The 22,074-nt window shown below is 41.7% G+C and overlaps 2 protein-coding genes across 2 annotated transcripts; both read left to right on the top strand.

The window, feature by feature from the left end:
• Positions 1–805: 805 nt before the first annotated feature.
• aco2 (aconitase 2, mitochondrial) lies at positions 806–8,800 on the top strand. Its single transcript, XM_040036816.1, has 17 exons — positions 806–914; positions 1,918–2,060; positions 2,362–2,620; positions 2,709–2,801; positions 2,893–3,051; positions 3,136–3,286; positions 3,839–3,943; positions 4,083–4,174; positions 4,706–4,811; positions 5,049–5,206; positions 5,317–5,390; positions 5,809–5,920; positions 6,004–6,282; positions 6,380–6,571; positions 6,652–6,784; positions 6,873–6,994; positions 7,098–8,800. Exons 1-17 carry the CDS (start codon positions 879–881, stop codon positions 7,230–7,232), a joined length of 2,349 nt encoding a protein of 782 aa, XP_039892750.1. The 5' UTR covers positions 806–878; the 3' UTR covers positions 7,233–8,800.
• A 1,301-nt stretch (positions 8,801–10,101) lies between these two features.
• csdc2a (cold shock domain containing C2, RNA binding a) lies at positions 10,102–17,767 on the top strand. The gene is made up of 4 exons (XM_040036824.1): positions 10,102–10,279; positions 12,872–13,230; positions 13,374–13,496; positions 14,823–17,767. Exons 2-4 carry the CDS (start codon positions 13,043–13,045, stop codon positions 14,983–14,985), a joined length of 474 nt encoding a protein of 157 aa, XP_039892758.1. The 5' UTR covers positions 10,102–10,279; positions 12,872–13,042; the 3' UTR covers positions 14,986–17,767.
• Positions 17,768–22,074: the final 4,307 nt, after the last annotated feature.

Below are 22,074 nucleotides of genomic sequence, written 5' to 3' on the forward strand. Positions count from 1 at the left end.
AATGAAAACCACCACAGCTATGAGTCCATGATCTAATACGCAGCCAGGTGAAAAAAAGTTCACCCTTACTGAAGCAGTCATGTGAATTCAGAAGGATGTTCTCTGTTTCGTTATCATCAAGTTGTTTCTTAGTCGTTGTGTTTTTCCTGCTTCGTGCTTTTGTTTCAGTTACTGTTACTTCAGTTTACCACGGGCCCCGCTGTTCCCTGTGTGTTGTCAAGCCTCTGTCGGTGATGTTACCCGATTTTAGTTATTTCCTGTTTCATTTTGGCAACCTTTGTCCAGTGCATTTGGTATTTTGTTTTACCTTCCCTGTCTTTTCCTCATTAGATGCAGTTGTGTTTCCCGTTACCTGATGTGTTTTTATTGTGTCAGTCTCCCGTTTGTCCTTTGTCATGCCCTCCCTGGATGGTTGTGTGTTTCCTTATTTCACGGTTCCTTGAGATTTCTATTTTTTTTTTTTTTTTTTTTGCTTCTGATCAGCCACTCCTTGTATTTTTGTCTTTCTGAAAGCTGAGCGTTAAAGCTGTCCTTTGAGCTGATGTTCTGTCTCAAGTCGTGCATTTGTGTCCACATCCTGCCTGGCACACACGAATTTTGACACTCAGACTAGCTTCAGCTAGTGCTAAAGTTCATGACAGTACAAGTAGACTTAACAAAGATGGCTTGTTTGTAAGAGTTACCAGGAAAAAGCCTCTTCTCTCTATAAAGCAGCACAGCTTAGCCCTCTACTGCATGACTGTTTAATTTTTTTTCTCCACTAAGCGGCAGCACGCTTCGTGTCACAGCTGGACGTTAAACTCCAAAGAAGAAGAAGAAGGCCGCCTTACAATTGTGTTACGTCATCACCGACCCTCACATCTTTGTCAGTGAACAAAATGGCAACTTACTGTCTCACGGTCGCTCGGCTCCAGGTAAGAGACAAATTGACTAATTTCATCGCATTTGTCCAGCCGAGGCGGATGCCACCTTCTTTATGAGATTTAATAAATCTGACTGAATGCCGTGCTGACCCAGTTCAAGCACCGAGATAAGCTGAGACACTAGCACTGCTTAGTTGTCCAGGTCATCGTGTCCCGGCTGCTCTGAACGCATCTAGCTAGTTTGACTCAGGCTTAATAAATCACGACTATAGTGACTCCGTTTACCGGGCGTTACAGTGGCTGTTCGGAGCTGTCTAATGACCGTGGATGGCTCGGCTGTAATTGACAAGTTTTGGTTTTAACAGCAAGGTTAACCGCAAGGTTAGAGCTCCCCGCATACGCACAGAGAAGCAGCCTGCAAGACAGGGAAGTAGATATGAAATAACAGAACATATTCTAGGCCCAAAGGAAACATATTTATTCAGCTAGCTTTAAAGCCGAGTGATGTGTGTAATACATGCAGTAACCGCAGGTTTTCTTGTTGGCCTAAGAGACCAACAGGTGTCAAAACTCCCATTATATGAACCCGCGTTGAACTGTCACTGACCTTAGAAGTCACATGCGGCTTAAAGCGAGAGAGAAGCAATAATAAACACTCAACCTTGTAAATCAAGTCTCTCACACACATTTTATGGTTTTATTGAATTACTGTACTCACATTAAAGAGCTTCTAATGTTTTGAGGGGACGTTTGACACTCTTTCCAAAGGTTGACAAAGTATTTTTGGCAAGTCTTCTGGGGAGGGGCGGTGACTCTCACATGTGACACTTGAGAACTGGGAGCAAAATAGCATTCCTAAGTTAACTTCCCATTCTGGATGGTTTTGAGCTTAGCTGTTACTAATCCTGCTCTTCCAGCTGTGCCTCACAATGATTTTCAAAAGACGACCAAAGTGCTAAAAATATTTGCACTCAAGTAAATCCAGATTTGTGTCGAGGAATGGTCATTCTCTGCTTTGTTGTTCTGCTAACACTGTTTGTTTTTATGTCTCCAGCTGGCCCTGGGCCATGGTGCACGGCGCCTGCACATCTCCACAGCGTACAGAGCGAAGGCCAAAGTGTCCATGAGCCGCTTTGAGCCCACTTCCTTCATCAGCTACGAGAAGCTCCAGTCCAACATTGACATTGTGCGAAAAAGGTCAGCACTACCCTGATCTGCTCTATATTTGCTCTGGCACACATCAATGTTTCCTGCAACACTCGGCTTATCTGTTTGAATGCTTGGACTGTAGTGTTTGTTTTCCCTTTAACAGTTTCTCGTCATAGTTGTAGTGCCATTTGTTATCATCCCTCCAGGTCCCTTTTATTAATGTGTTATCTGTGATTTGGGAGATTGTAGTTCTGTCACGCATCTACTCATTACATTTTCCTCACTGAATCTTCTTCTGTTGGATCTTACAATCTCCTGAATATTTTTATTTATTTATTTTTTCCTCCAGGCTCAACCGTCCCCTCACCCTGTCAGAGAAGATTGTGTACGGTCACCTCGATGACCCCCACAACCAGGAGATCGATCGCGGCCGCACCTACCTGCGCCTGCGTCCTGACCGCGTGGCCATGCAGGATGCTACTGCTCAGATGGCGATGCTCCAGTTCATCAGCAGCGGGCTGCCAAAAGTGGCTGTGCCTTCCACCATCCACTGCGATCACTTGATTGAGGCTCAGGTTGGAGGACCCGAGGATTTAGCCAGAGCAAAGGTAAGCCATGTCCATTTCCACACTGTGGCGACTTCTTCTCATTAAAATATAACCTGAAACTGAGCTGTAGACGCGACTCTTTTCATAGGACGTGAATCACGAGGTTTACAACTTCCTGTCCAGTGCTGGGGCAAAATATGGCGTTGGCTTCTGGAAACCTGGCTCTGGAATTATCCATCAGGTATTTTTTACTAAACGTGCAAACAGAGCTTCAGTCAGACTATGACAGCTGTGATTATTGGGCTATAACAATGCTTTTTGTGTATTAACAGATCATCCTAGAGAACTATGCCTATCCAGGAGTAATGCTTATTGGCACAGATTCCCACACGCCAAACGGTGGTGGGCTTGGTAGCATCTGCATTGGAGTGGGTGGAGCTGACGCCGTAGATGTCATGGCGGGAATCCCCTGGGAGCTCAAGTGTCCCAAGGTTAGCGGATTGCAAAGTTCATCTTGCTCTTTTTTTTTTTTCCTCTTTTTTTGTCATTTCATTAACGTTCTGTCTTCCTCTAAGGTGATTGGCGTGAAGCTGACAGGCACCCTGTCCGGCTGGACGTCTCCTAAGGATGTCATCTTGAAGGTGGCCGGCATCCTGACTGTAAAGGGAGGCACTGGAGCCATCATAGAGTACCATGGACCAGGAGTCGACTCCATTTCCTGCACGGGTCGGTAATCAAAAGCTTATGAGCTTGAAAGTGTTCATACAGTACAACTTCCTGTACCGAACACCAAGAAACAGCAGGATCGGAATGACTTGCGAGCACTTCAAAAATCCATCCTTTCATGATCCTCGGGACCAAAAATGGTCCCGCCCCAAAAAGTGCTCTAAAAATATTATATATCAATATTTTTTTCCACTTTAAATGAGTCAGTCTTTTAAAACTACTTCTGCTTAAAATATCCATATCAAGTTTTAATTATATTTTCATTGTTTTAACCCTTTAAATCCCAGTTTGGGTACATGAGCGCCCTGTTTTTTAACAGAAAAAAAACTAAAAACTTAAATATTTTCCATAAAAAACATTTGAAGTAATATTTGATAGTTATTATAATTAGGCCTTTAGATGGTCCAAAGATTGGCACCAACATTCATTTTGATCCATTATTATTTTTTGTGCAGGAGCACATTTTTAAAAATCCATCCTTTCGTGACCCTCGGGACCAAAAATGGTCCCAAGTGACCCCAAGGGTTAACTACAGCCTGTCTGTGTGTGCAGGAATGGCCACTATTTGCAACATGGGAGCAGAAATCGGGGCAACAACCTCCGTGTTTCCTTACAATCACCGCATGAGGACCTACCTGAAGAAGACTGGACGTGCAGGTGTGTGCTGAGGTCACAGCTGATGTGTTGGTGTCCTTTTTAAATACGTTCATAATCACCTAGAGAGTGATGGAGACCTGCAGAGTTGTGTCATTTTAAACTCTACTCATTGATTCCATCTCCACGTGTCTGTTCTCAGAGATCGCCGCTGTGGCTGATGAATACTCGGATTTGTTGGTACCGGATCAAGGCTGCGAGTATGACCAGATCATCGAGCTCAATCTGGATGAGGTGCGTCCCGTTTTAAGTTGAGACAGAATGCATGTAAAAGATGGCTATAGCCACTGTGACTACTTCACCCAGTAAATTGTATGTATTTAAAGAAGTTTGACCATCATGATGTTGGACACTAAACACACTGTTGACTCGTATTAGCTGATTTGAGGCCTAGTAGACAACTGCTGACCTAGTTGGCACCTACCCATCACTCAAAGAGGCCACAGGCTTAATAATTGACCCTCTTAGGCTTAATACAGTTTTCAGACATGTTTTTTTGTTGTTGTTGTTTTTCTGTATTACTGTCAAGTTACATTATCACAGAATGGTCTGCTTTGTTGTCATTTTTCTGCCCCAGAGGTACTATCAGACTGTAATATCCCAGAGTGCTGTCACAGCTTTTCAGTATATCTCTAATTACCTTCTGCACCAACACAACTGATCATGACTGTAATAAATCAGAAGAGTGCAAGTGAGAGATGCATACACGCCCGTGATGATGAAGTTTGTGTGGTCCATTCACCATTGTGCTGTTTGTTCGTGTAGCTGAAGCCCCACATTAATGGACCGTTCACTCCTGACCTGGCTCACCCAGTGTCTGAAGTCGGTGCTGCGGCTCAAAAGAACGGCTGGCCGCTTGAGGTGAAAGTTGGTACGTAACTCTCCACTGATGAATAAGCTTCAGGGCTTTGTTTGTACTTCATGTGATTATGGACTTCTAATTACAGAGCTCAGATTACAATTACAGAGCTCCTTCAGCAGTTACATAAAGCTACATTTAGGTGCCTGCTTATTTAGAAGGAGACGTGCATGTTTTGAATTGGGGGATTTTTTACAGTGGATGAAGTTATAAAGTTGTTTGTTTGTTTTTTTGTTTTTTTTTTAAAAGGTCTGATCGGCAGCTGCACTAACTCCAGCTACGAGGACATGGGTCGCGCCGCCTCTGTGGCCAAACAGGCTTTGGATAAAGGCCTGAAGTGTAAAGCACAGTTCACAGTCACCCCCGGCTCAGAGCAGATTCGTGCCACCATTGAGAGAGATGGATATGTGAGTGTCGGCACACGGAAGCAGCGGAGAGTTGCACTTTCATTACAGTAACAACAGTCTAAAGCAGTCTAAATTTAACCCTTTTTTTGTTTGTTTTTGTTTTCCTGCAGTCAAAGATCCTTGGAGATGTTGGAGGTGTGGTCCTTGCAAATGCATGCGGACCCTGCATTGGACAGTGGGACAGGTAGATGCTCTGTCTCAAAGTGTTTGACTGCTTTGACTGCATTATGTTAATGCCATAACCGCATTAACGCAGCAAATCTCAGTTAGCGAGTTAGCGCGGATCGCCCCGTGCGTGGGGCTGCACGGCGTCAACGCGTTAGTGCGGTTAGCTCGTTAATGTGTTAGTGCCGTCCAGCTCCATGCACGGGGCGATCCGCACTAACTCGCTAAATGAGATTTGCTGCGTTAATGCAGTTATGGCATTAACGTCATTTTAAGGAGATTAACGCTGACAGCACTAATCTTAACATATTAAAACACTGCTTCTTTTAGCTAGCTAAAGACATTCTGTCTTCCCGTTCGGTGGGCTTTGGTTTTAGAGTGGCTGTTGCTCTGTGGAGCCTTGACTTGGAAAAGTGCAATCTTTTTGTTTGTTTCAGGCGCGATGTGAAAAAGGGAGAGAAGAACACCATCGTCACCTCCTACAACAGAAACTTCACTGCCAGGAACGACGCTAACCCCGCAACGCACGCGTTTGTTACCTCCCCCGAGGTAAACCCACAGCAAATCAGCCCACACTACACACAAGCCTCCTTTTCACAGCTTAAACCTTCCCCTCTCCTCTCGTCCATCAGATCGTCACTGCTCTCGCCATCGCTGGCACATTAAACTTCAACCCTGAGACAGATTACCTTACAACCCCAAGCGGGGAGAAGTTCAAGCTGGAGCCCCCAAATGGAGATGAACTCCCATCCAGGGACTTTGACCCTGGCCAGGACACCTACCAGCACCCTCCTGCTGACGGCAGCAGCCTCAAGGTGGACGTCAACCCTCAGAGCAACCGCCTGCAGCTGTTGGAGCCCTTTGACAAGTGGCACAGAAACGATCTGGAGAACATGCAGGTCCTCATCAAGGTGAGGGTCCTGAAAGGGCATTGGTCTGTCAGATTTGGCCCTCAAATTCTGATCAGAGTCAAAATGTTTATACACTGGGGTCTGTCTATCTGTGCAGGTGAAGGGAAAATGCACCACAGACCACATCAGCGCCGCAGGACCTTGGCTGAAGTTCCGCGGTCACCTCGATAACATTTCCAACAACATGCTGATCGGTGCGGTCAACAGCGAGAACGATGCTGTCAACAAGATCAAGAATCACCTGACAGGAGAGTATGGAGGAGTCCCTGACGTGGCCCGTCACTACAAGGTAAAGACCAGAAGGCATCACTGAGTCTCATTTAAAACCAGAAATCTCTTCTGACATGCTTTCTGTCATGTTGCGTGAAGGCCAACGGCATTTCCTGGGTTGTGGTTGGTGACGACAACTACGGTGAGGGCTCGAGCCGAGAGCATGCTGCACTGGAGCCCAGGCATCTGGGAGGGAGAGCTATAATTGTCAAGAGCTTCGCCAGAATCCACGGTACTGCATAAACACGAGATGAGCAGAGGAATCGTAGATAGTAGCGTCACTTAATTCGCACCTCAACCTGATTTTGTCATATCCTCAGAAACAAATCTCAAGAAGCAGGGCCTGCTCCCCCTGACCTTCAGCAACCCATCAGACTATGACAAGATCCGCCCCGACGACAAGATCTCCATCAGAGGACTTAAAAGCTTCGCTCCAGGAAAGGTGAGCGGGTGAAGAAATACTGAAAAAGCAGTCATAAACACGACTGATATTCTTGCTAACAATCAAGTCTTCTCCTTTTTTCTTTTTTCCCCATCTTTGGCAGCCTCTGACCGCAGTCTTAAAACACAGCGACGGCACTGAGGAGACCCTGCAGCTCAACCACAGCTTCAACGAGACACAGATCCAATGGTTCCAGGCGGGCTCCGCCCTCAACAGGATGAAGGAGATGCAGCACTGAGAATGAGGAAGATGATTGTCAGAGGGGGGGAACCGTGGTGAAGATTGTGAAGAATAAGGAGGATAAAGTATAATGATTATTTCATCGTCAGCATTATCTTACAGTTCTGGCTGATTTAATGTGTCTGTATGCCTGTAAGAGTTAAACGTAGAGCCAAGTGTGAAGCTAATGTTCACCGTGGAACAGTTTGCTCCGATGTTAAAATTTAATTCATCAGTACAGAGTTATTGTAAGCAGCCATGTTTCAGTGAATCATTGATAACCGGTTAGAGATTCTGTTATAACAAAAAAACGAGGGACACACTCGCACACTTTGACACGCTAATCGGTGACATAATACGCTGCAAGCTGATGCTCTGCTAGTGCGTTTGCAGTGTAGAGGGCAATCACCTTATTGCTTTAGGATTGTGTTGACCTCTGCATGGCAATGTTTGGCTTCATCCAAATTGTCCCAGTGTTATTCCAAAGTTCACCCTTAACAGCTAAAAGCTGCAGTGCATTGCATGTCTAAGCCCATTTAGTCCATTTAGTGACGGTCAAAATCCAAATGTTGTTAAGCCATATGCACGTATTTATTCCCCCTGAAGTTTAGCTCGTCTGCCCCCTGGTGGCCACGAGGATGTGGTTTGCTGCGTAGCAGGTCTAGCATCTTCATATAAATGCCCACTTTAACACCAAGTTTGACATCTTTTCTTTTATCTAGGAATTTGATCTAGGGCATTCTGGGAAACTTAGCTTAGCTGCAACATGTGGGACGCACTGAACATCAGATTACTGTGTATCTAACTGTGAGAGGGGGTCCTCTGTCTGGTTGTACTTCATTACAGTACATATTCATTTTAAGACCTAAAAGACGGTGTTACATTTCATGCTGTATTTAAAAAAACAAAACAAACAAAAACAACAAACCACATGCTTTAATGCTGCTCGTGGATACAGTGACTGGCACTCTTTTTTTTCTTTTCTTTCCTTGCTAATATCACAACCACTATCCCTAAACTGTTCCCAGTCAGTCCTTGTGTCTTTACAAGATCAAGCACTTCAGCCGACCCACTCCCAGTTATTTATGTGTTACTTATTTATTTATTTTTCCTGCAGACTTACCTGCACCTCCATAAAAGCACAGGGTTAACTTGGACCTCTTCAAACCTATATCGTCAGGTTTTTGGTTTAATTTTGTTTTGTTTTTTTTGGAGGGCTTTACTCCACCAATAAATACGATGGCATTGTTGGGGAAATGCTTAAAATAATTGTGACCAGAGTTTTAAAAAACATGTTAATGAGGACACTCATAAGAAACCCAGACCAGTGATCTGTGAGGGTGTCAGTTTAATTAAAGGTCCCTCTGAAACCTTCACACGACAGAGTCTAATGCTTTTCCAAACTTCCTGGTACCCGATGAAGCTCACATCAGGTGAAGGATTTAACCCCCTCCCGATTCTAAACCAGTGTATGTCAAATGTCCGCTTTAGTGTGCTTTCTGTGTTCTCTTCCTCACAAATGATCTTTTCTGTATAATAGAAATGCAGTGGGTTGTACAAACAATAAAAATTCACAGATCTCACTTATTTGCCTGTGTTCTAGTGATGTGACTTCATATGAGCTGATTTCTTCTTTTCTCCCTCTTAATAAATGTTTTAAAAAAAAACATCCTCACAATATATTTCACACATTTGGAAATAAACAGTAGACTACAGAAAGCGAGGTTGGTCTTTGATTTCTGATATTCTGGATTGATTGAAGACCTTTAGATTCCTAAAGTTAAAAAATCTGTAAATAGTGGTGTAGTCAGATGGGTGTGGATCTGGGGGGAATGTGACATTTTTACACACGACTAACACTATGGTAACCTCATTTTTTATTTTATTTTTTTTAAATAAATCCTCTGGTCCTTTTCCTCTAAGCCAATCAGTTGAAAAACATGTTTGCAGCTATTTTAAACAGTGTCAGTTCTGAAATGTCACAGAAACACGGGATGGCTATAAAAGCCCGGAAACAATTTTCAGGGAGGAAATTTTTAGTTACAAGACAGTGAAGATGTGTAACTGCAAAAATACAGGCTGCAGCTGTAAAGAAATTTAAATACATATTTAATTCCTGAGATACTGTAATATAAGAAAAAGAAGTGAACACTGTCAATTTTTCTCTATGTAATAAAGAACAGCTGCTGTAGTAAATGATTTGGAGTGAAGGGAGCTTTAATAACGACCAAATTTCATCCATAATTTAATATTAAAGTGCAAACTCCAATGCTTTAATGAATTTGGGTTGTACAGTTAACAAAAAGAAGCGTTTGCAGGTGCAGCTGCGCAATATAAGAGAGAACCTCAGCAAGCCTTTTTTTAAGCAAGTGACTGGCGACCGTGGGGAAGAAGAACCCCCTTTTCTTAAGAGGAAGAGACCTCTGGAAGGTTGAGGAGTGAGAGGGGAAAAGAAAAGCACAGGAGAGTAAACAGGACACAAATTATTGCAAAGAATGAATGAGAGGAAGGTCTAAACTCATGTCTTGTTATCAGACACAGGATAGCTTTCAGTCATCTGAGACATGCGAGCCAAGCGGTCCAGTTAAACTAGCTTTTGATGGAAAGCTGTCAAAGAGGTGCCCATGACCACTAATGAAATTGTGTCTTATTATTAAATCAAAGCTGACATGACTTTTAATTTTCAAGGACACTCAAGCACAGGCCTGTGACTCATATAAAACCATCGTGTCTCACACTATTAAAGCACCAGAGACTGCTAAAACATTAAAAAACATGCTTCCCTCCACGCAGAGAACAAAGAGTGGGGTGTAGGATAGGGAAGCCGTTGTTTTCACCACCAACCCCCCCACCTCCTGCACCCCCGCCCCATCTCTGCTGCCTCCTTTTCATTTGCTGCTGCTTTTTTTTTCTCTCCTCCTCCCATCCCACCCGTGTGCGCCGCGTCCATACCAAGATCCACTGACTTATCCGCCACATGTCCCCGCAGATTCAACTTCATAATTGTCTTACGCCACATTAAAGGACGGGGACGTGTTGACCTGACAACTGATCGGCGCTTTTACAGTAAGTAATCGTTGGATCGATCTGGCTGATGGAGTGATTTACGCATCCAGCCCTCCTCTTCTCTGCGTCCGGCCGACGGCGGCGGTTTCTGGCAGTGTTGTGTTTAAATCTCTGCTTTCTAACCCAGAGCTAACATTTACTATAGTCTTCTTCTTCTTCTTTTGTTCTTCCTCTGCGTGTTAGTGTATGTTAGGTGTGGGGTTTTTCTCGCCGTTAGTGGAGCATCCTCTCGCCTTCTTGTCTCAGGCTGCCACTGTGTGAGAATGTTCTGGAAACAAGCCGCCTGAAGGGCGCTTATTTGCTGCTGAATTATTCAGACTCCTCAGACACACAAATGATACCATAAAATCATTTGGGCGGTTTGTCTCTTTGAAAGGATGATGTAAAGTTTAAAGACAGGCTCTGTGTGTGTGTGTGTGTGTGTGTGGGGGGGGAGCTGACGTGTGTCCCATACTGATGCAGAGGACCACAGACGGCCACAGTTTCACAGGCAGGGAGGTGCTTTCTTTTTGGCCTTTTGTCTGTCTCCTCGGAGCTTTTGTAGCCCCCTTCCTTCCTCTAGATCAGCCTTCACCCCTCCTGGTTAAAATGTTTGCTCTGACGGTGCAGACTCATTAGACAAATCCATTTTAGTGACCTACTCTCAGCCTAATATATGGGCTAATGACAGAGGAAGCTGTGCCTGTCAAGTTTCTGAATTATTCAGGCTACATTTTTATGCTTTGTCATCCATCAGTCATGCCATCAGTCCTGTCCTCTGTGCCGCCGTGATGACAGATGCGTGTGTTCGTCACCATCACTGCATCAGCTCTGTCTATCCAACAGGATCCCCAGCAGAGCCCTCGCTCAGCAGCCATTTGCAGTGTTTTTCTTTAGAAAGTCAGAGATCAGAAGCACTGCTGTGAGGATGCTGTGGACTTGAAATCCTTTAATATTCACAGAAACCAGCACGAACCTTTAGAGCTACTCTTAGGCACAATTTGGCTTTTTCAAATCATCTTTAAAGCTCGTTTGGTGATTAAATTTCTAATATAACCATTTCATATTTCACTACATATATTGTCTATTTCACAATTACTTGGTCGGGGCTTACCAACCAGTGACACGGTGTCATGTCATCAGCATGTAAGAGGATGGAAGCCTTGCTGAGGTTTCAGCGAACCATATATTAAACAGAGGTAATTAGTTGCCTCAGGTGTGGGAGTACTGTCACTCTTCTTTTGTCCTCCACTTGTTCAATTTTCTCCCTTTTTACATAGATGTTGATATATGCCAAGACTTTCACCCCAGTACTGCAAAAGTACTATTTTATGTTTGTGAGCAATAGTTCTTGAGAATTTCTGAAGGTCTTTCAAAAGTTTTCTTTGGACTTTGAACCAGTGTCGTATCTACATATAACAGGCAACTTAGGAAATACCATTTTAAATGAAATAAGAGCTTTGACTGTCTTTCAAGAAACCTGGAGAACTATTCCTGAGGCTGCCTAGGAGAGTTCAGAGTGTGAAGAATAAAGATGGTCTCACAAATCCCAGCAACATAAGCTCCTCCTGTAGCTTCTATTGATATTTCTGAATCTTGTATTCATTGTAATACAGCAGCCCAGTTGTTAACCTCTGCCTCAGGATCCTGTGGTCTAGTTCAAAGATGGCGTCAATCCCACTACACATGACTATATTTACACTGAGAGTAAGAAACAGAAAGGGTGATATTGGATGGAGCCTGTGGTATTCAGTCTGGCACACATGCGTCTCATCAGTCTTTGTCAAACATTCAGCCTGCAAGCCTCAGTGATTCACTGGGAGGTGCTTGCTGATGGTCCCAGTAACACACCCGCCCGCATCTGCGTTTGTTTGATAAACCAGGTTTTAGCGTTAGCCGTTTAACCTCTGTTGAGCGATGCCCCAAAGCCGTTTGTTTCATGAGCTTGCTAATATGGCATTCATCATCTAGTGGCTCTGAAACGAAGCAGCTCGTTGTTTGAATGCAGACCAATCCTGTAATGGATGTCAGTCCGGTAGAGTGCGGCACTTTAATCTAATAATATGTGATGAGGTGGCCTTCCAGGAGAGCTTTGATATTTACATCATAATGGGACCTTTAGGCTTTATTGGTTTAAGAGGTGATGTTTGTTTTCCATAGCCTGAAGGAATACTAAGCCTTTTCAGTTTATCAAACAATTTTAGAGTCACTGAGTTTGGAGATGCTATACAACAATACATGTATGCTAATGTTTATGCATTTTCTAAATTCTTATTGGGGTCATGATGTTTATAGTGCAACAATGTGAGTAAAGGAAAGCTTTAAAGAACACATTGCAGTTTCATTAAAGTTAAGAAAAACAGACTCCAGGCACATAATGACACTATATAAATTAAACTGAGCTGTATTTGTAGCAACACTAGCCAAAACAACTGAAAATGTGTCCATTTATCAGTATTTTTTACAAAATTTTTATTACAAAGAAAGCATTGTGCGTATTTGGACATACTGGGTTTCTCTGTTGGTTGTGACTTTTATTCCTCACCTTTGTGCCGATGACAAAGCCGTATTCTCTTTCTGGCATTAACCCTTTGTCTTGTTCCTTCACTTTAGGGTTTGCTCCACTCCTTCACCTGTAAGAGCTCTCCTCTGAAAATCCTCCTCTCCCTCACCAACGCTTGTGCCATGCAGGAGGTGTGAACCCTCCTCCTTCTCTTTCTTTGCAAACCGCTGGAGGAAACCCAAAAAGAGAGCAAAAGAAAACCCAGACTCTAACAAGTCACGATGTCAGACCCTGACCCCTCTTTGCCGACAGTCCCCCCACTGCCCCTCACTTCTCCGCGCACTCCCTTGCAGCTCTCCTTTCCCTTCCTGAGGGAGGGCAGCCGGGTTTGGGAGAAGGAGAGGAAACCACCACAGCCCGGAGAGCTGCCTAGCCCACTGCCTACTAAACGCACTCGCACATACTCAGCGTGAGTACAAATAGCGCTATTGGTGCTCTCTCTCTGGTTTTTTTTTTTTTTTTTTGACTAATGCTTTTGTAAAATAATTATGCTGTTTATTTAAAATGCACTGTCTCTTTTTCCTCTTTGCTTCTATCTCTCTTCCTCTACAGGACAGTGCGAGCTAAATCAGGTCCTGTATTTAAAGGGGTGTGTAAAAACTTCTCCAGGTCTCAGGGTCATGGATTCATACGGCCTTCCCACGGAGGAGAGGACATCTTTGTCCACATCTCTGAGTGAGTGGCCGCACTGAAATGTCCTGGTATCAAAGTTGTCTTTGGACTCACAGTGCAGTCTATTTAACATGCACAGATCAGCAGCAAGTAAATGTGGGTTACACAGAAACTACTAAAACTTTACAGTATTTATTTTTTGACTGTGTAATTTCTCTCTTTTTTTATTTATGTATTTTTTTTAATGATTGGAGTCAGCTGTGAAATAGATGGCAATTGTACACTGTATATAAAAGATGGACATAGCCTCTGGGATTGAAAATGGTTTAAGCCTGCATTCTTTCTAATGGCCAGCAGAGGGAGACTTCTCCGGCTGTAAAAACACATCTGACTGTAAATAAGATGTTAACCTAACTCATTTAATTTATGACCTCATAAACACTTTTCTGATAAGTTTATATTCATAATTGCCACCTTCAGGACTTATTTGGTAAAGCCATACATTCCTTTTTTAAATAAATTATGTTCCCTATTAGCGTAAACAAGATAATAAAGTAGACGTAGCTATGTGCACCAGAAGTAGAGCCCCAGAAATGTACGATTTTTAAGACAGACATTTGGTGAATTAAATAATCTGATATTCCGATATTGTTTTTTTTTTTTCGTTCAGACTCACAAAACAGAAACAGAATTCGCTAACATTTGTTATATGTTGTTATTTACTCATTTACACTCTGCCCATCTCTACTCAGATCAGGAAATTGTAGAGTGGCCTCTAGTGGACAAACTATACAACATCACATTAGCACTCACTTAAGGGTTTCTCTTTTGTCTCTTTTTCACTTTTTATTCTTCATAACAAAAGGTGTAATAAATTATTTTTCTTCATAATAAATAAATTTTTCTTTGTAAACACTGATACAAGTAGATCAAGACTGGCCAGCATCAACTTATAATATCTAACTGCCATTAAATCAATCAGGCTCTAACCTTAAATACTTGGTTCAAGGGTCAATAATGACAAGTAAGTTAGTCTGAATTTGAACATTTAACATCTCAAATTCACGTTTATATTAACAGCAGTTGGAATCCCATGATCATCTTTTATATACAGTCTATATAGCACAGGTAGAGTCCTCCAGGTTTGGTGGAGATCAGTGGTGGAGAAATTTGAATGAAATCTGATCATTGTTTGTTAATCTACCAGAAGTATTTCTAAAACTCAATTCTCATTGGCTGTTGTGCATGAACGTAGCAGCTCGGTCGGCGTGAAAACAAGTCCACAGACCTTGATTTTAGTTGCTTGATTTAAAGAAAGCACTCTGCAAAAATGTGAAAAAATGCTTTGTTTTTACTTTTTCTTTTATATTGTCTCTGTTTCCTGAACAGCATTGAGGGAGAGTACGTGCCTATGGAAGGAGACGAGGTTACGTACAAAGTGTGCCCCATCCCTCCCAAGAACCAGAAGATTCAGGCTGTCGACGTGGTGATCACCCACCTGAATCCAGGCACAAAGCATGAGACCTGGTCAGGTCAGATCATCAGCTCCTAGACCAGGGATTTAAGTCTCAGATCTGCAAAGGCGAAGAGGGGTTTAGACTTAATTTCAGATTTTATGTTTTGGTTAGGGAAACGGTAGGATCAGGTCTGGGGCAGAGGGATCCGAGCTCGGTGTGCGGTGGGCAAACGCTGGCCTGAGGTGATAGTGGTACAGAAAGTGAACTTCTAGATATAAAAGTTAGGGTTGGGAGTTAAGCTTTGAATGTATGTGTTTGAATGTTTTTATTTGGAGGCCATGATTTGATCATTTGTGTTTGAATATTTCTGTTGGGGGGGGGGTTAAAGGGGTTCAGGGTTTGGTGCTAGCAATTTTACTTTGGGGTAGGGAACATATTTAAGTTGGGAAATAAGTGGTTGTAAAGGAAGTGTCTTTAATGAGTTGGATAAAGATGTACTAGGGGCCGAAATGCATTTTGAGCTAATGAAACAGTTCAACCATACAGACTCGCACTCTGAGTTTTTGGGAGCAGCTCAGAGGACGTATGTGTGTACTTCCAATTTTACATATTCACACTGTGTGCCACCACTGCCAAGGTTCATTAAAAAAGTCACACTGAAACATTCATTTTAGCCATAATGTCTATGTTTACAACCGCAGAGGAGGAAGAAGAAGAAAGATTCAAAGGAAAAAACACTTAAAAAATGCCAAGATTTTCCAGGTTGTTTACTTTTCCCAAATGGGAACTATGAGTATACTTTCACTAGTAACTTTTCCATATTTGCAATTCGCTCTTAATGCGTTTCGGCCTCAAGTGCTGTGAGAAGTTTCACGTGTTAGGAAGATGTTTCCTTCTAAACATTGTAGCGCTACAGTATTTTTTCTATTTGCAAGTGTAGAAATCCAGTATTATTGTAGCCAGCTCCTATGACGGTCTAAAGTTTTTGTGGTAGACAGTGGGCATGTGGGCCTGCTGCTGAAAAAACAGGCCAGAGGGTTTGGGGTTGGTGGAGGAAATGGTCAGAGGGTGAAGGAACGGGCAGAGGATGGAGTGATCATCTGTAGTTGTGCTCGAGCACAGATGCAGCTAGCTTCGATGTGGGTGTTATAAAGCACGTGTAAGGAGGATGATTGAGATTAATGTCAGCAGTTCTCACTTTGTGGGTCATCAGGTGACGTCAATGATCTTAAAGAAATAGTTTAACACTTTGGGAAACAGTTATTTGCCTTACAGATTATAGGACTGATTTCTCCTTCAGGTCAGGGTTTCCTACTCTCACGTTTCTGGCGTGTGACAAATGCTTTAACCTTCAGTCTCATGCTGCTGGAATGAATCTTATTTGAAATATAGAAAACACAAAAAAGCAAGCTTCTGAGTTTCTCTTTTATAGAAAAAAAAGTTTAAACTAAGGTTTCCGCACACAATACAAACTCTAAACATCAGGCTTTTTCCACTGTTTAGCACCAACACTGATCCAGAAACAGTGGAGAGTGCAAAAGATTGTTAATGTGCTTATGTTTACAAAGGCTTGCCAGCAAATGTAGCCTAATCTGTGCACAGGAATCTTTTTAGGACTCTTTGTCGAACTATATCAAATACTTGCATCCTTATCGGGCACAGGATCACCTGCAGCTGTGTTCCACAAAGTGAGAGAGTGGTTTCAGCTTCATTACAGCTAATAATAGCTTCAGACACTGCGGTACTGAAAATGGACCATTAGAGCCTAACAGTGAATCACCAGTTAAACCATTTGTTACATAGCTATTCTCAGACTGAGTCCTATGCTTCATTAAAAGTCTGGATTTCTGCTCAAATTCAGTGACCATTGTTAGCAGTAATAAGTGAAGTGATGTTTACTTTACCATGACCTCTAATCATTAAACTAAAAGAACGTGATAGCAGTTAGCCTAACAGCAATGAAAATATGTTTTCCACATTATATTTTCTACTTTAGCTGATAATTTATGTGTGATAAATATGAAAATATAGCAAGCAGCCACAGCATAGCCTAGCATAGCATTAAGACCAGAAAAAGGGACAAGTAGTAGCCTGGCATTTATTTCAATTATCCTAAAACTTTAGGCTAAGCTAACCAGCTGCTACCTGATTATATAAACTTAGCACAAAATGTAAAAACATTTCTGTTTGATTATTGTTTCTTTATTGTAACAATGCTTCTTGACAATAAATCTCATACCAGCGGAAAGTCTGCTTATTTCCCCTTATATGGTACCACATTTATAAGGACAATGCTTTTGTGGGTTGAGCAGCAGAGTGAGTATGTGGCTTGCGCCCATGTAACATTTGCCAAATCTTCTCTGCCAATACCAAACAGTTTATTCTGCTATTGACTTTTGCTTGGTGTTGTATGTTGGATTGGATGATTGAAGTCTGAAGAAAAAAGACATATTAACAATTTAGTAACATGTGGATGAACCGAACACAGGAAACTCAACTCTGCTGCTCAACCCATAAATGTACAAATGTAGTGTCATTAAAAGGGAAATAAACAGGACTTCTAAGTGTTTAAGATTTTTTGCATTGTTACAACAAAGAAATAATCAACCAAACACAAATTTCCTTACATTTTGTGCTGAGTTTATGTATATGTATGTATGTACGGAGCCGTGCTGATCTTTTTATGGAGCTCTCAGCATGTGAGTAGAAAAGCAAATTTCAGTAAATGTTGAACTATTTCTTGAAATCATTCTCTCAAGGCCTCCTGGAGGGTCAAGCTGAGGAGAATGTGTTGATTTTTTTGTTAAATTTAGATGGCAGGTTGAGCATTTGAGAATTTACTGTAGAAAATCTCATATGTCACGGCAAATGACTGTAGAAAAAAACAAAACAAAAGAGCAGCAAATTTATTTATTGACCTATTTATTTTCATTTGTAACTAGGAGAACATCAGGCGTTTGGTAATTAAAAGCTGCATTTTCAAGTACTTGTGCAAAACTAAGCTTGTTTGAAAAACACTGCACACCTCACTCTTATGATACTACCCTGTCAAGATCCCTTTGCTACGGTCTATGTCGTTAACGAGAGGGAAAAAAAACCCTTTTCTTAACACAAGTTTCTAATTTCTATGTAATCTTTGTCTAATTTTTAATATAACTGTGTGGCGTTCGAAATGACAAGCAAGTTTTGTTTGTTTTGGAAGTCAGCATGTTCTCTACGGTTTGTCGTAATCTTCATGTAGAATGTGTTAATTCATCATGCAGTAACACAGTCGGAGCCTTCACAGAGGTATCGTCAGATATCCTATGCATCTTTGATTCTTCTTCGTTTAATTATTATTTATTTATTGGGGGGTTTTTTTGGGCCGCAAGTGTGACTTAACATCATTGTAGCACACTATATCTGTGTAGTTTCTTTACTGTGGGAGAAAAGAGTTTGTGTTGGCGAGCACTTTTATTTTTGTCAAATCACTGTGACACCTGTCTTTTGTTGTTAAGAAAAAATTTCAATAAAACTTACAATGGTATTCACAAAAGTTGTTGTTATTGTAAGTTCCTCCATCTCTTACTGGTGCTGCTTCATAGAGAAGTAAGTTGGTAGGTATTCTGAGAGCCGTCTTACTTTGACAGGGTTTTTGTTTTTTTTCTTTTGCTGTGAATCTTGGGAAATATTTTAATGCATTTGTGTTGTGCTTGTTTTATGTCCATATCCTGCCCATTAGAGGGCGTCCCAGCAGAAATAATCTCCTGGTTCATTACATAGCTGTGTGCGGTAGATGTAAGTAAGTAAGTATAAATTATTTATACATCACATTTCACAGATAAAAATCACAAAGTGCTTCACAATAAAACCAGAAATACAAATAAAATAACATAAAACAGTTGGAAAAAAAAGTTAAAAGCTTGTTTGTATAAAAATGTCTTCAGCTGCTTTTTAAAGGAGTCAATGGAGTCTAGACAGTGTAAAGACAACGGCAGAGAGTTCCACAGCCTAGGTGCCAGTGCCTGAAAAGCCCGATCCCCACGTGTTTTGAACCTAGTACGTGGGACCACCAGTAGCCTCTGACCTGACGACCTAAGTGCTTAGGATGAACCATGAGGTTTCAACAGGTCAGAGATATAATGGGGAGCTTCACCGTGCAGAGCTCTAAAAGTTACAACTAATATTTTAAAATGAACCCTAAAATTTACTGGCAACCAATGAAGAGAAGCCAAAACTCTTGTTTGTTCCGGTTATAAGTCTTGCCGCGGCATTCTGTACAGTCTGAAGGCGATTCAGAGCTGATTTGTTGAGACAAGTAAAACGACCATTACAATAATCCAAAGGAGAAGAGATAAAAGCATGAATAATCATCTCAAGTTCTGCCTTTGACACCAGTAGTCTGAGTTTAGAAATGTTTCTTAGATGATAAAAACAGTTCCGGAAAAGTTGTTTAGACTGTTTCTCAAGAGACGCTGGACTGTCAAATATAACACCTAAGTTTCTGAGACTCGACTGAAATGAAGGGTCTAAAGGACTGAGAGCAGGAGCTATAATCAAAGTTTCTGTTTTTATCTGCATTTAACTGGAGAAAATTATCATTTAGATCATGGGGGCGATCGTGGCTTACCAGTTGGCAGTTCGTCTTGTAATCGGAAGGTTGCCGGTTCGAGCCCCAGCTCGTTCGTTGTGTCCTTGGGCAAGACACTTCACCTACCGCCTACTGGTGATGGCCAAAGGGGCCTATGGTGCGATATGGCAGCCTCGCTCCTGTCAGACTGCCCCAGGGCAGCTGTGGCTACACCTGTAGCCTCCACCAGTGTGTGAATGTGAGCGTGAATGAATAGTGGAATTGTAAAGCGCTTTGAGGTTCTCGAAAAGCGCTATATAAATGCAATCCAAACTGGTTTGATTTCTGACACAATTATTTATAAAACTGAGATGTTTTGAAAGAACAGTATAACTGAATGTCATCAGCATAGAGATGATAAGAAATATTATTGTAGCGTCTGATAATTTGGCCTAGAGGGAGTATATGCAGCAAAAAGAGAATCAGACCTAAAACAGATCCTTGAGGTACCCCAGAAGGCAGAACTGATGTTTCAGAAAACACTTGATTCATACAGACAGTAAAAGATCTCTCCTAGATAGATACGACATGAACCATTTTAAAACAACACCAGTAATCCTGAACAAGTCCTTCAGCCTACTTATCATGATGCTGTGATTAACAGTGTCAAAAGCAGAGGTGAGATCCAATATAACCAGAACGGTGTACTCTCCAGAGTCTGCTGCCATCAGAATGTCACTAGACACTTTAAATGACGTGGTTTCAGTGGAGTGCAATTTGCGGAAACCAGACTGGAAAATGTCCAGAACGTGAAAGTCAAGGAGCAAAAAAGAAAGTAAGTGGGTTGAAACGTCACACAAACCCCAAAAATGGGAAAAACAGGAGATATTGGATCTCAAACAGACAGCAGACTTCTATTTACCACGATCGGTCACTTTCAACTGCTCGTTACTGCAAATATGTAATTGGGCAATCACGTGGGAGCAGTGATTAGTGCCTTTGAGCATGTAGATATGGTCAATATAAGCTGCTGACCCAGCAAAATGAGGAAGAAGGTGATTTCAGTGACTCTGAATGTGGCTTGTTCTTTGTCCCAGACGTGCTGGACAGACGACCAGCATTTGCAGCATTTATAGAGTAGAGTCTGAAAAAGAGAAAACATGAGCAGCAGTTCTCTGGCTGAAAATACCTTGTTGATGTGGCTAGAGGAGAATAGCCAGAGTGCTACAGATGGGCTACAGCTGCTGAAGAACGCTCCTGTCACCTAAGGATAGGAAACTGAGTCTACAATTTCACTGACACTGGACAACAGAAGAGAGACAAAATCTTCTCTGGACATTTTCAAAATTTAGTATAAACAACATGACAACATAGATCCACCCTGTCTTGTATCAGTGGTTCACGCTGGTGGTATTTTCTTGGCAAAGCTTGGGGCCCTTAGTACCAGCTGAGCATCATTTTACTGTTATAACATTGCATTAAAAGCTAATCTGAAGTTTTCATAGTTCCACATTACTGAGGTGGCTGTTATTTAATTAGTGGGTTTCATCAGTATCACAAATGCTTCCATAAAATATAATAAAATCATAAAATAGAAATGCGCAAGGACAAGAACACAACACAAGTGCAATACTTGACTACATGCACCAAGTCAGAGTTGATCACTGATCAAGCAACACCACAGAGATAACCTGTAATTAGTTATCGATGCTTTTGGGCTTCCATCTTAATCAACAATGACAAGAAAGTTCATCTGTTAGACAACAACAGGGAGGGAGAAACGATGAGAAACAAAGTTGTGAGACATCTAAAACACATACTACACTGGGTAAGTTAGCAGCTCTTTCATATTCAGCATTAGCGCAGTGTAGAACATGTGAAAAGCATCTGTGAATACGCCCAGTAAATATACAGTAGAAGCTGAAAAGTGAGTGAAGCAGAAGATGCTCCAGTTATGAAGAAAAATCAGTAAAATTGATTTTTTAAAAATGTAGGCAGGAAATGAGCAGCAGAAAGAAGAGGACTTTGGTCAGATTCACAAGTACTATGTTTGTTTAGTTCAAATGTGATGTTTACACTGAACTGTCTTTAAATCCTGAACACTGCAGCCACATGTCATCCAGCAGAGAGCGGTTTTATGGGAATTCAGCAGCACCACATCTGATTACTGTGATTAGGACCAAACAGCAGATCAGAACATGAATCATGAGCTGTGAAATCAACAATCAAACAAAATCAGTGAAGATGCCTGGATATAAAACAGGAACTGTTTCAATGAAATTAAAAATAAAATTAACTTTGTCAATGATCCCAGAATTTTCCTCTGCTGCTTACAGCTTGTAGTTGTGGTGAAAACCTAAGTGTAAAAGAATAACATAGTTATTGCATCGCTAATAATTCGTTTATTAGTATATTATTACCATTATCAAACGTTACTGCCAAGGTCAGGTTGGCACTAATCTTTGTGTTTATGTTGAAAGGAAGTAAAAAGGTGGGTTTTTTGTTCACATGCTGATCGTTTTGACTGTGCGTGTTACTGTGGAGCTGCTCAGACCATTAAACATGAGAGTTAACTGACTGTGTGTATTTATGTTAATTAAGGTGAAGAGGTAGTGCTAACTGAGAGAGGGGACTC

This window comes from Simochromis diagramma, unplaced genomic scaffold, assembly GCF_900408965.1.
Source record: "Simochromis diagramma unplaced genomic scaffold, fSimDia1.1 OVJJ01000371.1, whole genome shotgun sequence".
NCBI classification, from domain to species: Eukaryota; Metazoa; Chordata; class Actinopteri; order Cichliformes; family Cichlidae; genus Simochromis; species Simochromis diagramma.